Source organism: Chlorocebus sabaeus, chromosome 28 (assembly GCF_047675955.1).
Source record: "Chlorocebus sabaeus isolate Y175 chromosome 28, mChlSab1.0.hap1, whole genome shotgun sequence".
In the NCBI taxonomy this organism is placed as follows: Eukaryota; Metazoa; Chordata; class Mammalia; order Primates; family Cercopithecidae; genus Chlorocebus; species Chlorocebus sabaeus.
Window position 1 is genome coordinate 13,155,553 of NC_132931.1, and position 23,102 is coordinate 13,178,654.

Genomic DNA, 23,102 nt, shown 5'->3' on the forward strand with positions numbered 1-23,102 from the left:
TAGTCTTGCACCACAACGCTTCTAAGTGTAAGGCTAATCTTGTCCATCTGATCTGAGAGCATGGTCAGAAGGACAAATAAACTCTAAAGTTTTGTCTAAGCCACAAAGATCAGCCGGCTAGATCAGCTCCTCTCCCTTCCTCTTCCGAGGCCCCTGCCCTGGAGACGGACAAATGGAGTCCGGGGACCTCTCCGTGGGCTGGATCCAATCCCCCACGCTGCTGCAGCGCCAAGATCTCGACACATTCACAACACAATGCAAGAGACGGGCAGTCACTTCAGGAAAGGGAGAGAGAGGGCAGGTACAAGGGCAATGGTAGGCGGAGCTTTCCCCAGAAGGGTGCCCAACCAAGACGGCGTTAGAAGCTGCGTTCTTTCTCCAGGAGGGGATGGGCGAAAGCGAAGACCCCTGATCATGACTGCAGGAACGCAGCCAGGCCCTTAGAAACCGGCGGCGGGCCCCGCCCCTGCGACCAGGAGCCCTGCAAGCTGGGCCCCGCTGTCGACCGCGTTTCCAGCCGCTACGGTGCGGACCCCGCTTCTGTTCGCACGGGGGCGCGCAGCTCGCCCACTCACCCTAGGGGGCGCAAGGAAACCTCGGGGTCAGCTGCGCGCACTTCGGAGTCTATTCTGGGCGGCTCGGAGGCCTCATCTCGATCGCGGGCCCTCCAAGAACCGCCCTGGTCCAGAGCAGGATAGGATGGGGGTTCCCCAAGGGAGGACTGCAGGGAGATGGAACGGGATTTCTTCACCTGCCCTTCATCGCCTAAGTGGGCCTACACTCTAACTGGCTGTCCCTTCCGTGTCATCGCCACGGTCCCCATGTGCACCCCGTTTGTCCTCCCCTCTTCCTGCCCTATGTCGCCTCCCCTCAACTTCACCTCCTTTCGTGACCGCTGGCCGGGTTGACCCTGCTGGGCCTGCGCTCTTCACCCTCAGGCCAGCCTATTCTCCTCTCCCTGTGTGCACCCCAACGCCTCCCAGTTTGGCCTGGAGTATGTATTAGGTTGGTGCAAAAGTAACTGTGGTTTTGCAATTTTTTACAAATGGCAAAAACCGCAATTACTTTTGCACCACCTATAAATAGGCAGAGGGAATGGGCAAGAAAAGCCTTAGAGAAGGGGCCAAGAGCCAATCACCTAGCCCGCCAGGAGTATGGGTTTGCCAGAGGCATGAGATATATTGAAGCAGAAAAGGAAGAAAAAAGATTAAGGAGACAAATTGTTCATGATAAGGGGTTTCCTGATAAACTCAGAAACAGCAACTACCAGTTATGAAGCATTTAAACTGACACTCATTAATCCTCACAACGGTCCTGTGCAGGTGGTGTTTTTTTTTTTTACCATCTTACATTCTGGAGCTGCAGTTGCTATGTAACAAAGGCAGCATTTGAACCCTGGCCTGCTCATACCAGAGCGGGGGCATCTAACTGCACCCACAAAGGACAATGGAGGAAGACTGTGTCATTATAACATGAGCAAATGGGGAAAAGACAAAAACAAATGCTTTTATTATGCCCAGGTTGTAAATTTATAAACATGAATGAAATACACATACAAGAGGCTGAGGCAGGAAATCACTTAAACCTGGGAGGCAGAGGTTGCACTGAGCCAAGATCGCATCACTGCACTCCACCCTGGGCGAGAGAGCAAGATTCTGTCTCAAAAAACAAAAAAAAAAAAGGGTGGTTCCATATGATACAAATGTTAGAAAAAGGACAGATGTTAGTTTGCTGACTCCAGCAAGGAGTTACCTTTTGGGTGGTAGTTCTCACCACAGCCCAGGATGCCAATGTATTCTCTAGTTACATGTTAAGATCTCCAAATCCAGGGTATCCCTCCTCAAACAATGCCAGTCCTACACTGCTAAATGTTTACTGAATGAATGGATGAATGAAGGCAACATTTTTAGATGTGGGAATCCCACAGTGCTTGGTTCTCTAGATTAATCTCTAGGGGCCTCCTTTGAACTTGGTTCTTCAACCTCCTCAGTTGCCCACATACTACATCCTAGGGTGAGGCATTTCTCCAGACTTCACTTATTACCTTGAAAGTGCCATACTCTCACATGTAGGCCTTGACATGCTAGCTCTTTGGCTAAAACTCTCCCTGCTCCTGTCCCCATGTTCCCCACCTGTCATCTACTTCTATCCACCCTTTTACTCAGGCCAAAAACCTAGGAATTTTCCCATTACCACTTTGCTCCACTGCTATAACCAGAGGTGACAGTGACTCGTAGCAAGGATACATGCCCACCAGCAAGTTCTGGTTATCAGAAAAATATAAGAGTAAATTTGGTCACCGTGTAATGGAAATGCAAATCTAGTGATGGCAGCAGCGGTATCTTGACAGGAGATATGAATCTGGGAGCTTTGACCTGTGACCTGCCATTGTCAAAACTGTCCAAACCTGTTTCAGAGCACAGGTTTGACTAGCTCCCTAAAAAAACCTCAGGATATTCTCTCCTAGTATCCCAGAGAGCTCTGGGAGCGCTTGAGATCAGTGGCAAACTAATGACAATGAGTCATCAGCAATGTACTAGGGAATGAAGAGCTATCAAACTTCTCTGGGTTTTGAGATCTGTGTAATACCAACATCACTTTGGGGTATATTGTTGTTTTGCGTGTTTTCTTAAGACAAAGTCTCTCTGTCACCCAGGCTGGAGCACAGTGGCGCAATCTCGGCTCATTGCAACCTCTGCCTCCCAGGCTCAAGCTATTGTTGTGCCTCAGCTTCCCAGGTAGCTGGAATTTTAGGTGCACAACACCACGCTTGGCTAATTTTTCTATTTTAAATATAGACCGGGTTTTGCCATGTTGGCCAGGCTGGTCTCAAACTCCTGACCTTAAGTGATCTGCCTGCCTCGGCCTCCCAAAGGGTTGGGATTACAGGCGTGAGCCACTGCACCAGGGCTGGGGTATGTTTACTAAAACATTTATCTGTAAAATGAAGCTAGCTGCTTTGCAGAATTGAGAATAAAGTTTAGATATGTACAAACATACGTGTGTGTAGGTAGGTGGAAAGACAAAAGATAAAGGTGCCCTCTACTATTCTATTTCTCTTCTCTCCCCTTTCAAGACCAAAATGACTCAGAACACAAACTCATGTATCAGGCCCCTTAAATAGCTGCTTAAAGGATTGCCCTGAAGGACTATTTTGATTCCGCATTTTTAAAAGTTTTATTTTATTTTATTTTATTTTTGAGACAGAGTTTCGCTCGTTGCCTAGGCTGGAGTGCAATGGCGTGGTCTTGGCTCATCCCAACCTCCACCTCCCAGGTTCAAGGGATTCTCCTGCCTCAGCCTCCCGAGTAGCTGGGATTACAGGCATGTGCCACCACGCCTGGCTAATTTTTTGTATTTTTAGTAGAGACGGGGTTTCTTCATGTTGGTCAGGCTGGTCTCAAACTCCCGACCTCAGGAGATCCGCCCACCTTGGCCTCCCAAAGTGCTGGGATTACAAGCATGAGCCACCACGCCCAGGAAAGTTTTACTTATTTTAAAAATATGGCTGGGCACGGCGGCTCACACCTGTAATCCCAGCACTTTGGGGGACCGAGGCAGACAGATCACCTGAGGTCAGGAGTTTGAGACCAGGCTGGCCAACATAGTGAAACCCTGTCTCTACTAAAAATACAAATATCAGCCAGGCAAGGTGGCAGGTGCCTGTAATCCCAGCTACTTGGGAGGCTGACACAAGACAATCACTTGAACCCGAGGCAGAGGTTGCAGTGAGCCAAGATTGCGCCACTGCACTCCAGCCTGGGCAACAGAATGAGACTCTGTCTCAAAAAAAAAAAAAAAAAAAAAAAAAATTCCTAGTTCTACTGAAACCTCAAACTATTTAGTCTTATTTTATATACCAACAACTTCCCAATCAAATCTGCTTTAAGTTCCAAACATTCAGCTTTTGTTCCAGAGGTCTGCGGAAAAGCAAGCTTTGCATCAATGCAAAGGAAAATGATCCACTCTTGCTGTGAAGCAAGTTTCAGGAAGGAAAGGAGTTGTAGCCAGAGGTGATTCCAACATTCCCAAATGCTTCTGGCTGAGACCTTCAGATTTTGTTTGAAACAAATTCTCAGAATACCAAACACATCTTTATTCAAGTGGAAGTACAAAAGCACATTCCTAAACCAAATGCATACATGTGATTTTTACATATTCTGCTTTTGGGATTACATAATCCTGTTTCAGTCACCACAGGTGACTACTGGTCTCTATACATAAGGGTATACATGTTTGATAGGAAAAAACACATGCATTTTTCATTTGCTTTTACATTTAGATCAATTCATTTATATATCAATTTCATTTAGATTCCTACCTTGCCTTGATGAGATCCTATTCTTGCTGATGGCAAAGAAGTAAAATATAGTGGCAGAACTATCCTAGAGGTTAGCCATAGGAAGATTACAGAGTGAGCAATATATTTTTATATATTTGTTGAGGGACTCTACTGAATATTATTAACACTGAACTATGAAAGCCTCAATTGCTGGACTGACAACAAGAATTTTAAACAACATCTGTCTCACTCACAAAATGTTATAAAGCTTAAGACAGAAAAATACAAAATGTTTTGACATTACCTAAAGAATCATGAACTCTTGTTCGGTGTATGATGGTGGCCCTGAACTTGAGCCAACATCTGTAATCACTTTTATCAATCAAAAAGCCATGTTCTTTTATATAGCCTGTAGACTATTAAAATACAAAAATGTGGCAATGGATAAACAACTATACACAAAGCCCTCACACTTCAAATACTGTCCTGGATTGATGAGGGGGGAGCAGAATTCAATATTTATCTGCAATCCTAATGGTTAAAATTTTACCAGGAACAGACCTGCCACTCTCTTGAAATACTGTCTCTGAGATTAACATAAGAACAGCATCATCTCTGTTGGAAGGCTACATTCCCTTATGATACTGATTTGTGTGTGTGTTATTATTTATTTTATTTATTCATTTATTTGAGACAGAGTCCCGCTCTGTTGCCCAGGCTGGAGTGCAGTGGCACGACCTCAGCTCACTGTAACCTCTGCCTCCCAGGTTCAGGCGGTTCTCCTGCCTCAGCCTCCTGAGTAGCTGGGATTACAGGCACACGCCACCACGCCCGGCTAATTTTTGTATTTTTAGTACAGACGGGGTTTCACCAAGTTGGCCAGGATGGTCTGGATCGCCTGACCTCATGATCCACCTGCCTCAGCCTCCCAAAGTGCTGGGATTACAGGTGTGAGCCACCACGCCCAGCCTGTGTATCTTATGTTTACCCTACCAAAAGCAGACCTGAGCATTTTGCTGGCCTGAGAGGTATATAAAAGAACTCTAAGCTTAGGCATGCAGAATAGGCACTGGATGAATGTAGTGAGGCTACCAGGAGTCTTGGTGGCTCCCTGATGTCCTTATCATCTCTCTTCTTCGCAGACTGTGGATGCACATAAGACAGCTAAAACCTTGGGCATCATTTGAAAATGTCTGGCTGCCTGCTACAATCTCAAGAGAGAGAATCCTTCATACTTATATTGGACTGGATATATTTTCAATCCAATTATTTTTCTAAAAAAGATGCTTCGCTTTAGGAAATAAGACACCAGACCAGCAACATCAAGTAGGTATGGAATACTTGCTGGTGAAATGCTTAAAATTAGGAAACTTCTAAGTCTTCTAAAGGTGCTTAAGAGAATGGAGAAGTTAATCAACAGGAATCCAAGTGTTGTGGCTGTAAAACAATATGACATAGGATCCCTAGTAAAAAGCAGGCCTAAGAGTTGGTTTTGGAGAGAACTTAGGCCAAGAACAGCAGAAAAAGCTAAATGAGCTACTTATGTCGATGTGTTTTAACACTGGTGCATTAGCAGTATCTTATGGAAGTTGTGAACACTAAGAACCAATTTCAAAAATAAAAATGTTTATAGGGCATATTAAAATAAAAACAGCTTAAATGAGTTCTATAAATAAAATAGGCCCGGCACAGTGACTCACACCTGCAACCCCAGCACTTTGGGAGGACGGGTGGGAGGATTGCTCAAGGCCAGGAGTTCGAGACCAGCCTGGGCAACAAAGCAAGACCCCATCTCTGTTCTTTTTAATATCAAAATTATAATAAAAAAGTAAAAATAAATGTACCTACTTAGAATACATATTAAATAAAGGAACTCCATGAGAAAATGGCACTGCATTTACCAAGTCAACCCTAGATTTTTGTGTAATGAAAAAGATTGGGACAATGTATTAACAATTTCATAAACAAATAATCAACAATTTTCTCTCCATTATTTCGATGTTGGGTAAAGCCTGAAATGTGGTGTCAAGTTTTTCCATTTGCATTACATCAAATTCTTGTCTACTATGGATATTCTGATATGACAAAGACTAAACTCCTATTGAAAGATTTGCCATTTACTACACCCAAATAAGTTATCTTAGGTATAAATTATTTGATGTTGAATGAGTGTTGGGTTATGACTGAATCTCCTCACACACATACATGTTTATTACATTTATAATCTTTTTGCATGGCATGAATTTGATACTAAACAAGGTAGTTTCTTTGACTGATGGCTTTTTCACATTCACTGCAGCAATGGAATTTTATTCCCGTGTGAATTATCTGAATGTGACTAAGATATGAAAATATTAACAGCATGAAAAATTTACCACATTCAATACATTTATAAGATTTCTCACTGGTATAGATTTCCGGAGTCAATTAGGAGTTTAACACTAATACCTTTTCTTCATTCGTCACATTCAGAGGGTTTCCCTCTGGTGTGAATTATCTGATGCTGAGCAATGGTTGAGCTATGACTGAAGGTTTTACCACATGCAGTACATACATGATTTCTCCCTGGTGTGAACGCTCAGATGCTGAATGAAGCCTGAATTTGACTAAATGTCTTCCCATCTTCATTACATTCATGAGTTCTCTTTGGTATGAATGCTCTGATGTTGAACCAGGTGTGCTCTCTGACTGGAGTTCTTTTCCCATACATCACAATCAAAGGCTTTCTGTCTGGTGAGGACTTCTTGTTGCAGGATAAGATCTGAGCTATGACTGTAACTGCCCTCATACTCATTACATTCATATGATTTCTCTTTCCTATGCATTTTGTGGTGCTGAATAAGGCATGAGGTTTGACTGAAAGCTTTTCCACATTCATTACATTCATGCGCTTTCTCTCCTGTGTGAATTCTTTGATGCTGAATAAGATGTGAATTCAATCTGAAGTCTTTTCCACATTCATTACACGTATAGGGCTTTTCTCTGAAATGAATTCCTTGTTGTTTAATATAGGTCAACCCATATTCATCATACTCATAGGCTTTCTCTTCATGATGGACCCTCTGATGTTCAAGTAGGTATGAAGTATGGCAGAAGTCACTGCCACATATAGTACACTTACAGGACATCTCTTTGTGAATTTTCTGATGTTGAGTAAGGTGGACACTACGACTGAAGACTCTTTCACAACTGCTACATTTGTAAGATTTGGCTCTGGTGTGAATTTTCTTGTGCTGAATAATGCCTGAGCTTGGACTACAGGATTTATCAGACGCTTCACAGGATTTATCAGATGCTTCACATTTGTAAGGTTTTTCTCTAGTGTGTATTCTTTTATGTCGACTAAGACTTGAGCTCTGACTGAAAGACTTCTCACATTCTTTACATTTGTAGGGCTTCTCTCTAGTATGGATTCTCTGATGTCTAGTAAGGGCTGAACTCTGATGGAAAATTTTCCCACATACATCACATTTATAGGATTTCTCAGTGTTAGGGATGCTCTCCCATTTATTAAGGTGGGAGAGATCCATTAAGCTTTCCTTACATTCACTACTCTGAAAATCCTGTGTTAGATTTATGTGTTCATGTTTACCAGAGGCTGAATTCTGGCTGAAGCTCATGTCGTACTTATCACTGTCATCAGTATTCTGTATTCTAAGAACTCTCTGATCCGCATCAATAGTAGAGTCCAGACTGAAGCTTTTCTCGGGTTCATTACATTCATTGTTCTTCTCACTGGTGAAGGTTTCCTTGCTGATTGTTATTTGCCTAAACTCTCTCTCCAGGTACAGAAATTTCCTTAGAATTTCCTGAAGCCTTTCTAATCTGTCCTCAGACTTATACACTTCTCTAGTCTCAGGAACTTGGGTAATATCGTGTTTGAGTCTTCCTACTCTCACTTTGTATGAATGTACTTCTTCCGAAATTTTCTGCTTAGGAATCAACAGCTTGTTTTCTTCTCTGGTCTCTCCATCTGATATAATATATAAATAGAAAATGCAAATGTAATCTGTACCCTGTGCTTAGGAAAAGAAAACTCAGATGAGAAAACTAAACAATGTAGTATCTACAAGGACAAGAAAAGTTTATTTCCTCTGAAAAACAGGCACAAAATCTCAACAGCAGAAGTAAGGGCATAAACAGGAGCAGTGAGGTAAAACAGCGGACATGTTCAGCAGAGTAAGGAGATAACAGGGAAACAGTTGAAAGAATTTTAGGTAAGCAACTTCATTAGGGGTCTAGTACGACATATGCACAGGTACTAAACAAATGGGAAAGGTCAGCCTAACTGAAGGGAAAAGGAAGGAACTCTCCATGCTAGCACACACACAGAGCTCTTCATTCTGAGTGCCAAAGCAGCTACAACTTGGCTGAACAACTGAACTTTACTTCCCTACTAATTGATTGATTCTGCCTTACTCACCTGAGCAGTCACCTCTTAAGACTTCTCTAGTCTTAGTTTCCAGATCAAAGACCTGTAGATCCTGTTCCAGCTGGGAGATCCCATCAGGCTTGGAAATTGGAAATCCTGCTCATAGAGAAGGAAATGGAATGTGGCAGTGTATCCCCAGGTCCTACACCAGTCACTTTTTCTTTTAACTAATGATTAAGAGAGAGAGGTCAATTCTGAGAAGGCATTAATTAGGAAGGCCTGGAGAGTGAAGAGGGCAAAGATCTTCTACAAGGAGCTCAGATTTGTGCTCTAGAGAGATGTGTGTTAAGGGGCAAGTTGATGACTTGGGAGCAGAAGGATTCATTTAAATATTATTCAGACAACAGAATGTGTGCATGGGTTTGTCTTCACAGAAGTTATCATTATCACTCTCCATCTGTTACCTAAAGATTAATCTTCAGATTAGATCTGGTCTACAAGTATCAAAACGGAGGTCATCAAAATATAATTCTGCTGGACTGGAGAAAGGTGAAACTCAAGCACCTGCTGCATGGTTAGCTAACCTGTAGCAAGAGAATCAGTGAAAACGAAATAAATATTCTAAGGACCAATCTCAAGGAACAATTTGTTTCAGTGCACATAAGAAAAAAAAGAGTAATATGACACATTCTTACCCATTAGGAGTGTAGTATTTATTCGATAAACATTTATGAAGTGCCTCCTCTATGCAAAGCATGCAGGGGATAAAGAGGCCAAGAAGGTCCCTTCCCTTGAGGACCTCACATTCTACACAGAAACAGCTCTAAACAACTAACTACAATAAAATATAGAGAGTAAAGTGCAATCAGTGCATCTTCACATAAAACAGTCCTTCTATGGCTTGCATAATGCAATGACTGGATATAAATCTCTTTTAAGGCTAAAGCAACACACAGTCAGCTTCCAAAGAGACAGAATTTTAATACTATTAGTATCAAAGGGCAGTTTTTATATTTGTCCATTCCAGAAAGCTTCTAATAGCACACATACAAGGTCTGGCTCAAGCCCCTCATCTCCAAAAACCTTTCTCTTCATTTACTGAATGTGTACCAAATTTGTTAGTTGTTCCTCTTATCCTGACATGTCACATATAATGGTGTTTACATAGATTTTTTTTAAGTGGTTTCAGGCATTATCACTCATACTTGATTTATAAACTCTTTGATAGAAGGGACCAGGTATCTTGTATCTTGTACTTCTTTTCATTAATTTACTTAACAGCTACTTATTGAGTGCCAACTCTGTGCGCCCAAGCATCAGTGTATTAACAGCCACCCAATTTTATAAAAAGGGCACTGGGGCTGGAAAATATGAAGAGTTGACAGCTGCCCCGAAAATTCCACGTGAGAGCCTATGAGCAAGGAGATCAGAATAGATAGAAGAAAAGTATTTACTGTGTTTCTGAAATCCTGCTGGACATTTAGAGTCAGTTCTCCTTGTGGATATTTATTTAATTAAGGTCTGCTATGTCAAATGAAATCGTTTCAGAAGTTTAAAAAGTAAAGTTAGTGTAACATGAAGCAATCAATATTATTCTCAGAATTCCAATAACATAATTTGCAACTTTTAACTGAGATATTTAAGGTGTCTGTCGATATTTAGTAACTGAAAGAAATTCTGGCTGTTTACTCCATATCTACACTTAAAACACATACGCACAACCAAAAAGGTGGTCTTGATATAGGATGAGGGGTTTGATTTTAGATATCTGTTTAACGTAACGTAGGAAGGTGTAAGAGAAAATGCCCAGTAGATGAGTATGCAAACGCATACAGAGTGATAAAATGGACTTCAGAGAGTAAGAAGGGAAAGGGTGGGAGAAGGGACAAGGGATAAAAAACTACATATTAGGCACAATGTACACTATTCCAGTGACAGGTGCACTAAAATCTCAAAATTCACCACTATGTGATATAATTCATCCATGTAACAAAAAACCACTTGTACCCCAACACTACTAACTTTTTTAAAAAAAAAAAAAAAAAAAAGAGAGGCCGGGCTCGGTGGCTCAAGCCTGTAATCCCAGCACTTTGGGAGGCCGAGACAGGCGGATCACGAAGTCAAGAGATCAAGACCATCCTGGATAATACGGTGAAACCCCGTCTCTACTAAAAAACACACAAAAAACCTAGCCGGGCAAGGTGGCGGGCGCCTGTAGTCCCAGCTACTTGGGAGGCTGAGGCTGGAGAATGGCATAAGCCCGGGAGGCGGAGCTTGCAGTGAGCTGAGATCCGGCCACTGCACTCCAGCCTGGGCTACAGAGCGAGACTCCGTCTCAAAAAAAAAAAAAAAAAAAAAAAAAAGAGAGAAAATGCTGAGCAGGCAGAGATACAATATCACAGTTTAGAAGAGGGAACAGGGTATCATCAGTATCATCAAAATATTATTAAGTTTTACCAAGTATTTGGTAGGTGCGAAGTACCGTGCCAAGAGCTCTCTAGGTTTTCACTCATTTAATACCATAAATTTAAAAGGTAGAAACTATTATTATAGCCATTTTACAGATGGGAATACTAAGATTCACAGAGGTTAAGTAGCTTGCCCAAGGTTACAATAACTGGTAATGCTTAGTTTTCAAACCTGTACAGTCTTATTTCAAAACCTAGCCTTTAAACAATCTGCTAGTTAAAAAAAAAAAAATATATATATATATATATATGATTTTGCCTCCTAACAAGCCCTGAAAAAAAATAAATGATGATTGTGGACAAAATTCATCCCTTCCTCCAAATTACACACAGAAAGAACATGTAAGTTTTCTTGCCACTAGCCTAAATGCCTGTTTCCTAAATTTAACTCAAAACTTTACTTTCAAAAATATGTACTTGCTTTACATTTTTCCTGTTTAAAATTAGTGTATTAAAACCTTTTGATTTTATTTAAATCTTGAGTTTTCTAATATGATTTATAAAATACTGACAGTGAAGTAAAAGGTAATAATACAAACAACAGAGAAAAAGTGATTGGAATAATATACGGTGAGCCAGGAGCCTAAATAATTGGGAGTTGTAGAAGTGTTACTTAAAAGGGATCTATGGCTGGGCACAGAAGCTCACATCTGTAATTCCAGCACTTTGGGAGGCCAAGACGGACAGATCGCTTCAGCCCAAGAGTCTGAGACCAGCCTGGGCAACATAGTGAGATCCCATCTCTACAAAAAATACAAAAATTAGCCAGGCATGGTGGCACATGCCTGTAGTCCCAGCTACTTGGGAGGCAGAGGCATAATGATCCCTTGAGCTCAGAAGGTCGAGGCTGCAGTGAGCTGAGATCACACCATTGTACTCCAGCCTGGGTGAGAGTGAGATCCTGTCAGTCAATCAACCAATAAACCAATCAATGTGATCTATGTACCAGGCATGGTGGCTCACACATATAATCCCAGCACTTTGACAAGCCAAGGCAGGAGGATCTCATGAGCTCAGAAATTTGAGACCTGACTGGGGAACATAGACTCTGTTGCTACAAAAAATTAAAATTAAAAATTAAAAGTGATCTAAAAGATGATTTATTATCAAGGAAATGCAAATCCCTTTACAATAAAAATGCAAACCCCGGCCAGGCGCGGTGACTCACGCCTGTAATCCTAGCACTTTGGGAGGCCAAGGCAGGCAGATCACGAGGTCAGGAGATCGAGACCATACTGGCTAACACAGTGAAACCCCGTCTCTACTAAAAATACCAAAAGTTAGCCAGGCATGGTGGTGGGTGCCTGTAGTCCCAGCTACTCGGGAAGCTGAGGCAGGAGAATCGCTTGAACCCAGGAGGCGGAGGTTGCAGTGAGCTGAGATCGCGCCACTGCACTCTAGCCTGGGTGACAGAGTGAGACTCCATTTCAAAAAAACAAACAAACAAAAAAAAATGCAAACCCCTAAGCAATAATCCAAACAAAAATCAATTTGAGGAAACTCCACTATAAATAAATAATTGGAACACATTCCTAAAATTTTTATTTGTATTTAACAATCTGGTCTATAGCTCGTATCACCTGCTGTCTTTCCAAAATATTAAAGTTACTAGCACAAGCCAGGTACTTAATTTTTTTTTTTTTTTTGGTGGGGCGGGTATGGAGTTACCCAGGCTGGAGTACAATGACACAATCTTGGCTCGCTGCAACCTCCACCTCCCGGATTCAAGCAATTCTCCAGCCTCAGCCTCCTGGGTAGCTAGAATCACAGGCACATACCACCACGCCTGGCTAATTTTTGTATTTTTAGTAGAGACAGGGTTTCACCATGTTGGTCAGGCTGGTCTCGAACTCCTGACCTTGTGATCTGCCCATCTCACCCTCCCAAAGTGCTGGGATTAGGCGTGAGCCACCACACCCAGTACAAGCCAGGAACTTACATGCATAATCAAATTCAATCCTGTACAACCCAGAAGGTAGACGTTGTTTTTCATGTTTTATAAATGAAGAAAATGAGTGTCAGATTAAATAATTTGCTCAACATACTGGAACCCAAGTTTGATCCCACAGTTTATATTCCTTCCAACCTACTATACTGCCTATCAAAGAAAGCATTAGTAGCAGGTTCTCTTGACACTGATGTGAATGCTTTTTTTTTTTTTTTTTTTTTTTTTTTTGAGACAGAGTCTCACTTTGTCGCCCAGGCTGGAGTGCAATGGCACGATCTCAGCTCACTGCAACCTCCACCTCTTGGGTTCAAGTGATTCTTCTGCCTCAGCCTCCAGAGTAGCTAAGATTACTGGCATGTGCCACTATGCCCAGCTAATTTCATTTTTAGTAGAGATGGGGTTTCTCCATGTTGGTCAGGCTGATCTCGAACTCCCAGCCTCAGATGATCTGCCCGCCTAGGCCTCCCAAAGTGCTGGGATTACAGGTGGCTCATGCCACCACGCCCAGCCGACTCTATGCTTTCAAAATATGCACTTGCTTTACATTTTTCCCATTTAAAATTAACGTATTAAAACCTTTTGATTTTAAGGCTGGATGTGGATCACATGAGGCCAAGAGTTCAAGACCAGCCTGACCAACATGGCAAAACCCCATCTCTACTAAAAATACAAAAATTAGCTGGGTATGGTGGTGCATGCCTGTAGTCCCAGCTACTCTGGAGGCTGAGGTACAAGAACAGCTTTGGGCCTGGGAGGTGGAGGTTGCAGTGAGCTGACATTGTGCCACCACACTCCAGCCTGAGCGACAGAGCAAGCCTCCTGTCTAAAAAAAAAAAAAAAAAAGAAGATTTTATTTAAATCTTGAGAGTTTTCTAATAAAATTTATTTTAATCTAGTCTTCAAAAATAACAGTTAAAGCCGAGTGTGGTGTTGGCTCACATGTGTAATCCCAGGACTTTGGGGAGCTGAGGCAGGCAGATCACTTGAGTCCAGGAGTTCAACAACCTGGGTAACAGCTAAAAACCTTCTTTACTAAAAATAGAAAAAAATTACACTGTGGTACAGGCCTATATGCCCCGCTACATAGAAGGCTGAGGTAGGAGGATCACCTGAGCCTGGGGGGGAAGTCCAGGCTGCAGTGAGCTGTTATTTTGCCACTGTATTCCAGCCTGGGAGACAACAGGAGACCCTGTCTCAAAAATAGTAATAATAATATTTAAAATCTGCCATATTATATGGTTTGTTGCTTTTACTACAGCTATGCTTTTAGCCATCTGAAAGTTTCACACTTTTCTTCCTGGTCCTTAATACACAAATAATATCTCTCCATAGCAATATCATTCTTTTGTAGATACCTGCTGGACTGGAATGTGTCCCTAGAGAGTTTTACTTTTTGAATGCATGCCCTTCTGGTCCCAAACTATAAACTGGCCTGTCTGTCTAATTTGTCATGGCATTTTGAATTTTTGTCATCAGAGTACACACAACTCACCAAAAATATTAAAAACTTCACGTGTAGTTGAACTTATTGTCCTAAAGGCACAAAGTAGTGAAAAAGTGCAGGGGCTTCAGAGGCAGATCTGGTCCCAATCCTCTCACTGATCCTGCAAAGATCACTTAACTTCTCTGAACCTCAGTTTCCTCAGATATAAAATGGAGCAGTATCATCTGCTCACAGGGTTATGGTAAGGACTAAACGAGATATATATATCTCATTTTTATATATATATATATCTCATTTATATATATATACACACACACATATAAATGTCCTATGTCTCTGTGTGTGTGTGTGTGTGTATACACACACACATATCTATAGCACCCAATAACATACTGGCTGTTCAATAAATATTAAATAGCTGTGACAATGGAAAACATTCTGTGCAAAATCACTGTAATTCTTCATGACATCAAGTTAAAAAAGCAGAGAGTATGTGCCAAACATTCCCAATCTATTGACCCAGTTAGTATCAACTAGAATTTTAACAAGCATGTTTCTGAGGCCAGCATCTAATAGGGCACCTGCCACACTGACCCATGTGAAAAGCAACCCGGTCCCCTTTCCCAGTCTTAATCTCCCACACTAAGTAACAGGTAACTTCCCCATGGATAGTGACCCACAAGCAAATTGTTCATTCATCATCAACGGAGTATGTTCCTTTTTAAATTATGTGGTAATGAAAACTACTTATTACCGATTTCTTTACTCAGCTATTTGTACTCTGTATATTTACTGCTACATAGTGGAAGCACTTAAGCAAAGGACCAACGTCCTGATGTCTGTGACAAATACAATCTGGAGGCCGGGCGCAGTGCCTAACACCTGTAATTCCAGCACTTTGGGAGGCCGAGGCAGGCAGATCACCAGGTCAGGAGATCGAGACCATCCTGGCTAAGATGATGAACTCCGTCTTTACTAAAAACACAACAAAAAATTAGCTGGGCATGGTAGTGGGCGCCTGTAGTCCCAACCACTCGGGAGGCTGAGGCAGGAGAATGGCATGAACCCGGGAGGCGGAGCTTGCAGTGAGCCGAGATCACACCACTGCATTCCAGCCTGGGCGACACAGCGAGACTCCGTCTCAAAAACAAAACAAAACAAAATACAATCTGGAGCTCCTGCCATGAGAAAACGATGTAAACTGGAAAGCAGGACTGAATTATAAAGTCTTGGCCGGGTGCGGTGGCTCACGACTGTAATCCCAGCACTGTGGGAGGCTGACACGGGCAGATCACGAGGTCAGGAGATTGAGACCATCTTGGCTAACATGGTGACACCCCGTCTCTATTAAAAGTACAAAAAAATTAGTCGGGCGTGGTGGCAAGTGCCTGTAGTCCCAGCTACTTGGGAGGCTGAGGCAGGAGAATGGCATGAACCCAGGAGGCGGAGCTTGCAGTGAGCCGAGATGGTGCCACTGCACTCCAGCCTGGGCGACAGAGCGAGACTCCGTCTCCAAAAAAAAAAAAAAAAAAAAAGTCTTACAACCCCAAAAAGTTAAATTAATAAACGTATAAACTTAACCCAGTTGTGCCAGTGGTTGCACATATTTTTTGTTAAAAATCAGACCTTAGCGATGACCTTGAGCAGCAAGATATAAATCATTCCCGCAAGCTTAGTGTTCCAATAATAGAACTCTAGGCATAAATGAGTTAAATTTCAGATGAAGTTTGCTGAATCCACAAATATGAAAATGACTTCCCAATGATTGTAAAAATAACTGCTAAGGAGATGCTGCTAACTTGATCACAAAAGCAAGATGAGTAGAAGGGTCTCTTACATCGTGTGTGTATGTCTCTCGTACGTTTAAGTGTGCAAGCATGTGGAGTGTGCGTGCAGAGATAAGAGAGGAAATGGGATAAAGTTCAATCTATAGCATATTATGCTATTAGACTGCATTAAACTGCTACAAAGTTTCTTTACTTCAAAAAGTAGACAGGTTAACTGTTGGAAACTCTGTAATTATTAGACAAAATTAACAGTACTTTACAATTATATGTATGTCACTTTACAGTTTACAAAGTTATTAAGTAGATATTCATTTTGATGTGCTGAAATAAATTTAACTTCTTTGCCCTCCCTTCTCCCCTCCATCAAGGACAGAGTAAGGAACACTTAATCAGGAAAGGCAATATAAACACATCAATCTGTACAGAACCACAAAGAACAAAGGGGAAGAAGGTAGGACCTTGAAGAGGGCCACAGGGACTTCAAGGAAGTAGGAAACCAGAATGTTAAACATGAGGAAAGCCCAGGGTTCACAGGAGAGTTAGGCACCATACGGGGCAGGTTGTGTTTGCCACATAAAAGGAGGGGCACATAGCGTAAGTTTCACATTCTAAAATAATACGAAAAGACCATAACTGAAGAGCTGAAGTTGGAATTTCTGGTTTCTCACAACACAAGTAGATGATGACCACAAACCATGGTTTCTGAATGAACTGAGTTCAAAATGCATCTGGTTGCAACAGAGGGCTTCCTTGGACCCTAACATTAGAAATTAAACAGAGGTAATTTGAGGAGCTGCGATTTTACACAGTGGTGGCATCCTGGGGAGCTTCTATTCCATCAGTCAAGTTTAATATCTCACAATCGTGGAAAAGGAGTTTCCGAGCAGGGACGAGCAATATCGATGGGAAGCCGATACTTGGGCCATCTCTTGGAGATTCCTGCTGTAAGGATGGCAAGTGTTTCTCCAGAGAAAGCACTTGCCTGGGTATGACTCAGGGCCGGGCAGGAATTCACACTATGAATCCGGGTGGTGGGAAGGCGGAGAAGTATGCCTACAAAGATTAAAGAGCCGGGAATGGAAAACACACTAAAAACCGTCCCAGTGGGCAGGCTGCCTCCCCACAGATAAGAAGACCTTGAATTCTGAGCATAATCAGCGGGAGACAAAGCAATGCCCTGGATACCACCAGCATAGACAAAGCCAACGGGAAAAAAAAGAAAATAAAACGTGTGATTCAGTATTTACACACACAAAAAGAAGAGTGCAGAAGCAAGCAAGAAACTAAAGAAAAAGGAGGCCGGGTGCAGTGGCTCATGCCTGTAATTCCAGCACTTTGGGAGGCCGAGGAGGGTGGATCACTTGAGGTCAAGAGTTCGAGATCAGCCTGACCAGCACGGTGAAACTCCGTCTCCTCTAAAAATACAAAATTAGCCGGGCGTGGTGGCCCACGCCTGTAATCCCAGCTACTTGGGAGGCTGAGGCAGGAGAATCGCTTGAACCCAGGAGGCAGAGGTTGCAGTGAGCTGAGATTGTACCATTGCACTCCAGCCTGGGCAACAAGAGTGAAACTCTGTCTAAAAATAAAATTAAATTAAAAATATAATATAAAAAATAAACTAAAGAGAAAGGAACAATGCTCACACCAAGGGAGCTGCCGACAAACCCTACTGATGCTTCCCGGCAGCACTACAGCTTGCCTAATCCCAGCTTCCTACTATACCTTTCAAAATGACAAGGGAGAGACATGAGTTAAGCATTGACCCCACCTCAGCGTGGGGTAAACGTCTGAGATTTCTGCTGCCCTGGGTGCGGTTACGTTGGATTACCATTCTGGGTGACTCACTGAAATGTACTCACAGTGAGTCACGCCTTCAAATGACATCTCAAGTTCTGCCTGCTTGGAGATACATCTGGGGATCTTATGGGGTGAGGGACTACTCAGCAAGAAGGAATTTAGCCTATCTTTTTAAACGGCATTTCTTTTTCCTGGAAAAATGGGAAATTCTCCAATTCTCCAATACAGGGACACTGAGATACCAAAGAGGAAAGTGTCCAGGTGGAGGTTGGGAGGCCACCCTGGGGTCTCTTCTACAAAAATGGAAGAGAGAATAGTGAGAAATCAAGCAAAGCACAAGAAAGTTTCCCTTTGCTAAAAGGGAACAGATGCCCCACAATGGCCAGAAATATGAACTGGGGATGAGGAGGAGAATGTCTCCTCTTGGCACCCCCAAACAAACCTTAATTATCCCTCCCAGAGAAGATGATATGAAAGATAAGGATTCAGAGGTTCTAAGACCTGGAATCTAAGCCACACTCTACAGACCTTCTCAGAGACCTTATACTTAGGAAGAAACAAGAAAGTAAAGAAATTCAAATAGATAAACCAAATAATAAGGAAGTCCTTACCCAGTGAGACCACGTTCCCATAATTCTCTAACATCACTTCTCTGTAGAGGTCCCTCTGAACAGGGTCCAGGTATCCCCATTCCTCTCGAGTAAGGTGCACAGCCACATCCTCGAATGTCACAAACTCCTGAAATAACATATCCTGGCTGCTCTGAGGAATGAGAACACTGTAGTACCATGGCCAGAGAATGAAGATCATAGCGAGGGAATGAGAACACTGTAGCATCATGGCCAGAGAATGAAGATCACAGAGAGGGTATCCAGTATGTACTTACGTTGAGGAGGAGGGAGAACAGATTAGAACCTATGGAATAAAGCCCATAACCCTTAAACATCTAATAAGCACCCGTCACACAACCATGAACAAAGAAAAAACAGAGTTTGCTCATGGTACTGGGGAGATGGGAAGTTGGTTTATATGAAGTCCAGGTCTCTGAAGAGGATCAATTCCCAAACTGGATTCTGCTATTGAAAAAAATTCCAGGCAAGGTCTACAGATGGGATGAGTGAGAGGCCACACTCCATCAGTAGCAATAGTCCCTGAGGAAAAGCAGAGGGTTCCTCAGCTCACCTGGTACCTGGCTGTCAAGAGCGCAGCTGCCTGGTCTCCTGGGCTTCCCTCACAGGGAAGAGCAGGCACCTGGGGAACAGGTGGAGCTGAGGGAGGAGAAAGGAGTGAAGGGTGAGAGCAGCCCTTTCCCAGGGCTCCCTTTCAGAGGCCTCTCCAGCCCAAGGGGTGTCAGCAGGACCCTCCTCAATACTCTAGTAAAACCAATGAACATTTTTTAGGTATTGGGTTGTGTCTACTCTGCTTTGTCTCAGTACTTGCATGCCTTATGCAAGTTTAGACCTGTGATACAGGATTTTCTTAGGAAAGCTTGTATTTCACTTTATTTTCATCACATGACAGTCCTCTTACAGAGGAGTAAGACTATACCTGTTTTGCAGATGGGCAAAGCAAAGCATAAAGATTTGTGGGGACTTGTCCTGGGCTAGGGTTATTTAGCAGACTTCTGACCCTTTCCAGGCACTGTTCTAGACACTTGATAAGCCTTTCTCTTGTGAATGGGCACTGTCTCAACCAGTGTGTAAGGCCCCCAAGAACAAGAAAGGGTCATCTGTTTCCTCGAAATCTTTTCTACAGTCCCACAATCCCCCACAGCACTCTACACATTGTGCCACTTGATCTGTGTGGGTGACACACAAGTTATTTCAGGCACTAGGGTTAACCACAGGCAATCTAAGACACAGCTCTTACAAAACAAAGGAAGAAAAAGACCAACCTACCTATACGATACAGAAAAGTGTGACTGCGTAGTCAAAATACAGTATATATACATTCATACAGGCATTGTGTTCAAACAAGGAATTAAATGGTTGCTTCCTTGACCAAATTTAGTCTAGTCACAAAAAACTGCAGTTACAACAGAATGGATGGCAGGTGACAAAGCAAAGCAAAACTAAGTGAAGGGAACCAGGGAAGGAAAGGTCCTGAATCTTAAGAGGAAGTGAGAGCCAGGAAAGGACTGTGAGATGTGGCAAAAGCAGCATATTTTAGAAATTATTCCGGATGTGAGAACTGGGATGAAGTGAAGGTTGCCTGAAGGAAAAACAACCACAGCGAGTAAGTGCCATCACTCTGCTTATTTAAGAAAGACGAGCTGTCCTTAATAAAAGGGCTCAGACTAGGACTGAACTGAGTCACATCTGCCCCCTCTTTCATTCCTCCCTCTAGGGACCACGTTCTTATTCCAGTTCTTGGCCTCTCTCACACCAGGCCCAGGAGCCCCCTCGGGAGCCCCTCCACACTCCCACTCTCCCAGATAGAAGTGCTGTCTCTGCCTTACCCCCAGCGAGTCCCTGTTCCATGTCGGTGTCCTGCACAAACTGAGGCTCTGGGGACAGACACTCAGACTGGGTCTCCAAAGACTGAAACTGTACCCTTGGTGACCCTGCTGCTTCCTGGGCTGGTATTTCCTCCATCACTGCTCTGGAGGACAATGACCATCACTGCAAGGTGAGATTAAGAAAAATTACTGTAATAAGTTAAAACATTTCATCATTTTATATCATCAGGACTTTGCAAAATATCTTACACACTGTGGATATTCAATAAAAATTAGTTGATAATGATTAACCACCCTAAATAAGTTACAGAGGCCGGGCGCGGTGGCTCACGCCTGTGATCCCAGCACTTTGGGAGGCCGAGACGGGCAGATCACGAGGTCAGGAGATCGAGACCATCCTGGCTAACACAGTGAAACCCCGTCTCTACTAAAAAATACAAAAAACTAGCAGGGCGTGGTGGCGGGCACCTGTAGTCCCAGCTACTCAGAAGGCTGAGGCAGGAGAATGGCATAAACCCGGGAGGCGGAGCTTGCAGTGAGCTGAGATCCGGCCACTGCACTCCAGCCTGGGTGACAGAACGAGACTCCATCTCAAAAAAAAAAAAAAAAAAAAGTTACAGAAAAATGGGGCCAGGTGCAGTGGCATGTAATCCCAGCACTTTGGGAGGCTGAGGCGGGACAATCACTTGAGGTCAGGAGTTTGAGACCAGCCTGATCAACATGGGGCAACTTCATCTCTACTAAAAATACAAAAATGAGCCAGCATGCTGGTACAGGTCTGTAATCCCAGCTATTTGGGAGGCTGAGGCAGAAGAATTGCTTGAATCCAGAAGGCGTACGTCGCAGTGAGCCAAGATCTCGCCACTGCACTCCAACCTGGGTAACGGAGTGAGGCTCCATTTCAAAAAAAAAAAAAAAAGAAAGAAAGAAAAAGAAATATGGATATGCTTCAGCTTTAAATACTTAAGAACCAAATCATATGATCCAAGTATGGAGGAGTCTCTAATTTGGAATTCGTAGCATTAAAAAAAATCAACACAGTACAATTCAATAGTGTAAAACTTTCTGTAGAAAGTTTAAAATATTTAAAATTGGCCACGTGTGGTGGCTCGAGCCTGTAATCCCAACACTTTGGGAGGCCCAGACGGGTGGATCCCTTAAGCTCAGGAGTTCCAAACCGTCCTGGACAACACGGTGAAACCCCATCTCTACAAAAAATAAAAATAAATAGCCAAGCGTGGTGGCCCAGGCCTGTAGTTCCAGCTACTGCAAAGGCCAAGTCAAGAGAATCGCTTGAGCTTGGGAGGTAGAGGCTGCAGTGAGCTATGACTGCGCCACTGCACTCCAGCCTGTATGACAGCATGGCAGCCCGTCTGAAATAAAATATTTAAAATTTACAATTTTCTTTGGAGGCTCAAGTTGGTGCCCAAAGAAAAACGCTAGTTGTGATTACTCACTTTAATTTTGTTTTAGTGGAGATGGGAGTTTCCCTATGTTGCCCAGGTTGGACTCGAACTCCTGGACTCAAGCAATCCTCCCACCTTGGCCTCCCAAACTGAGGGGATTACAGGCTTGAACCACCGTGACAAGCCCGCGTTTACGTAAATAAACTCATTTAAATAAATAAATAAACAGCAGGCCCCTTAGGAATGTCTTGGTAACACCGTCAGCCCACTCTGATTTACTAAACGGGCTTGGCAAATAACACTCCACTTCTGGGGCAGGCCCTTCGCTAACTCAGACCAGCTAGGCCGGCCTTTTCCCGCAATCCTGAGAGCAACGCAGGGAAAAGCTGCGGTTCGAACAGGTTTGAGCGGCGTCCTTCAGGCCCAAGGACGCATGAGGGTGCCGTCCCCCTCCCACCACCCTCGCCCTGGGCCCTCGCCGGGCTCCCAGCTCGGTCCTCAGAAGGCCTTGCCCGGCGCTGCCCTCCTCCCACTTCCCTTTTAGGCCAAGGCAAAGTCCCAAAAGAACCAGGGGGGCCATACCGACCAGCTCGCACCAGGGCACGGTCGCCGGCTCCTGACGGCGGGGCCCTAGGTCCGCGAGGTGAATGAACCAGGGCTGAAGAAAAACAGGCCCTCCTCGCACCCGGGCCTCCGCGCACTCTCGGGGAAGCAAACCACCGTCGGCCGCGGACGGACGCCGCCTCCTTCTACTCCCGTGAAGGCGAAACAAGCGGCTACCCCACTGCGACCCCAGAACGGCTTCCGGGTACTCACCGAGGGGAGGGGAGGGGCGGGCCTGGCAGCTGTCCTGTCACCTACACACCCGCGCTCCGGGCCACCACAGCTTCTCCCGGGCCACTCTAGACAGCCCGGAGGCCGGCGCTTCTCTGTAGCACTTCCGGCGACGGAGTGCAGGGCCCAGAATGAGGGCCCCCTCACCGCGCCGCGGCATGAGGGTCCCGGATGTGGGTAAAAGTCCAGGATGAGGGTCCCGGATGTGAGTGAGGGCCCCGGATGTGAGTGAGGGCCCCGGATGAGGAACTCGGATGAGGAGCTGGGCCCGCGCGTGCAGGCTTCAAAGGCTCGTTTTCGCAGCTT

At 43.8% G+C, this 23,102-nt stretch overlaps 2 protein-coding genes across 9 annotated transcripts in view; both read right to left on the bottom strand.

Moving 5' to 3' along the window:
* The window catches only part of TMEM225B (transmembrane protein 225B), a 45,990-nt gene extending 25,324 nt beyond the window's left edge, over nt 1-20,666 (bottom strand). Inside the window, exon 1 of one of the 2 annotated variants that reach the window (XM_008018643.3) lies at nt 20,557-20,666. The gene's annotated coding sequence lies outside the window, so the exon portion shown is untranslated. Of the gene's footprint in view, nt 1-575; nt 3,962-20,556 lie in introns of those variants that run through there. The other variant, XM_073012784.1, reaches the window with a different exon arrangement.
* ZNF655 (zinc finger protein 655) lies at nt 4,073-22,887 on the bottom strand. Of its 7 annotated transcripts, none has more exons than XM_008018637.3 (5): nt 22,779-22,887; nt 20,557-20,719; nt 19,281-19,366; nt 18,710-18,836; nt 16,512-17,354 (listed from the first exon to the last, which is right to left on the bottom strand). In XM_008018637.3, the coding sequence occupies exons 2-5, from the start codon at nt 20,690-20,692 to the stop codon at nt 17,158-17,160; spliced, it is 546 nt and encodes a 181-aa protein (XP_008016828.1). In that variant the 5' UTR covers nt 20,693-20,719; nt 22,779-22,887; the 3' UTR covers nt 16,512-17,157. The 7 variants fall into 7 exon arrangements, with proteins under 7 accessions (XP_008016825.1, XP_037846478.1, XP_008016827.1 ...); XM_008018638.3 differs by lacking the exon at nt 22,779-22,887 and adding an exon at nt 22,549-22,772; XM_008018634.3 differs by lacking the exons at nt 16,512-17,354; nt 18,710-18,836; nt 19,281-19,366; nt 22,779-22,887 and adding exons at nt 4,073-8,255; nt 8,706-8,810; nt 22,549-22,772.
* Between the last annotated feature and the right edge of the window lie 215 nt (nt 22,888-23,102).

Excerpts from the sequence above, each read along its gene's own strand:
- ZNF655 (XM_008018634.3), bottom strand. The coding sequence starts at position 20,692 with ATGGAGGAAATACCAGCCCAGGAAGCAGCAGGGTCACCAAGGGTACAG. Across the intron at positions 8,811-20,556 it reads GGAACAGGGACTCGCTGGGG|GATTTCCAATTTCCAAGCCT; the intron begins GTAAGGCAGAGA and ends CTCTATGAGCAG. Across the intron at positions 8,256-8,705 it reads CTTAAGAGGTGACTGCTCAG|ATGGAGAGACCAGAGAAGAA; the intron begins GTGAGTAAGGCA and ends ATATTATATCAG.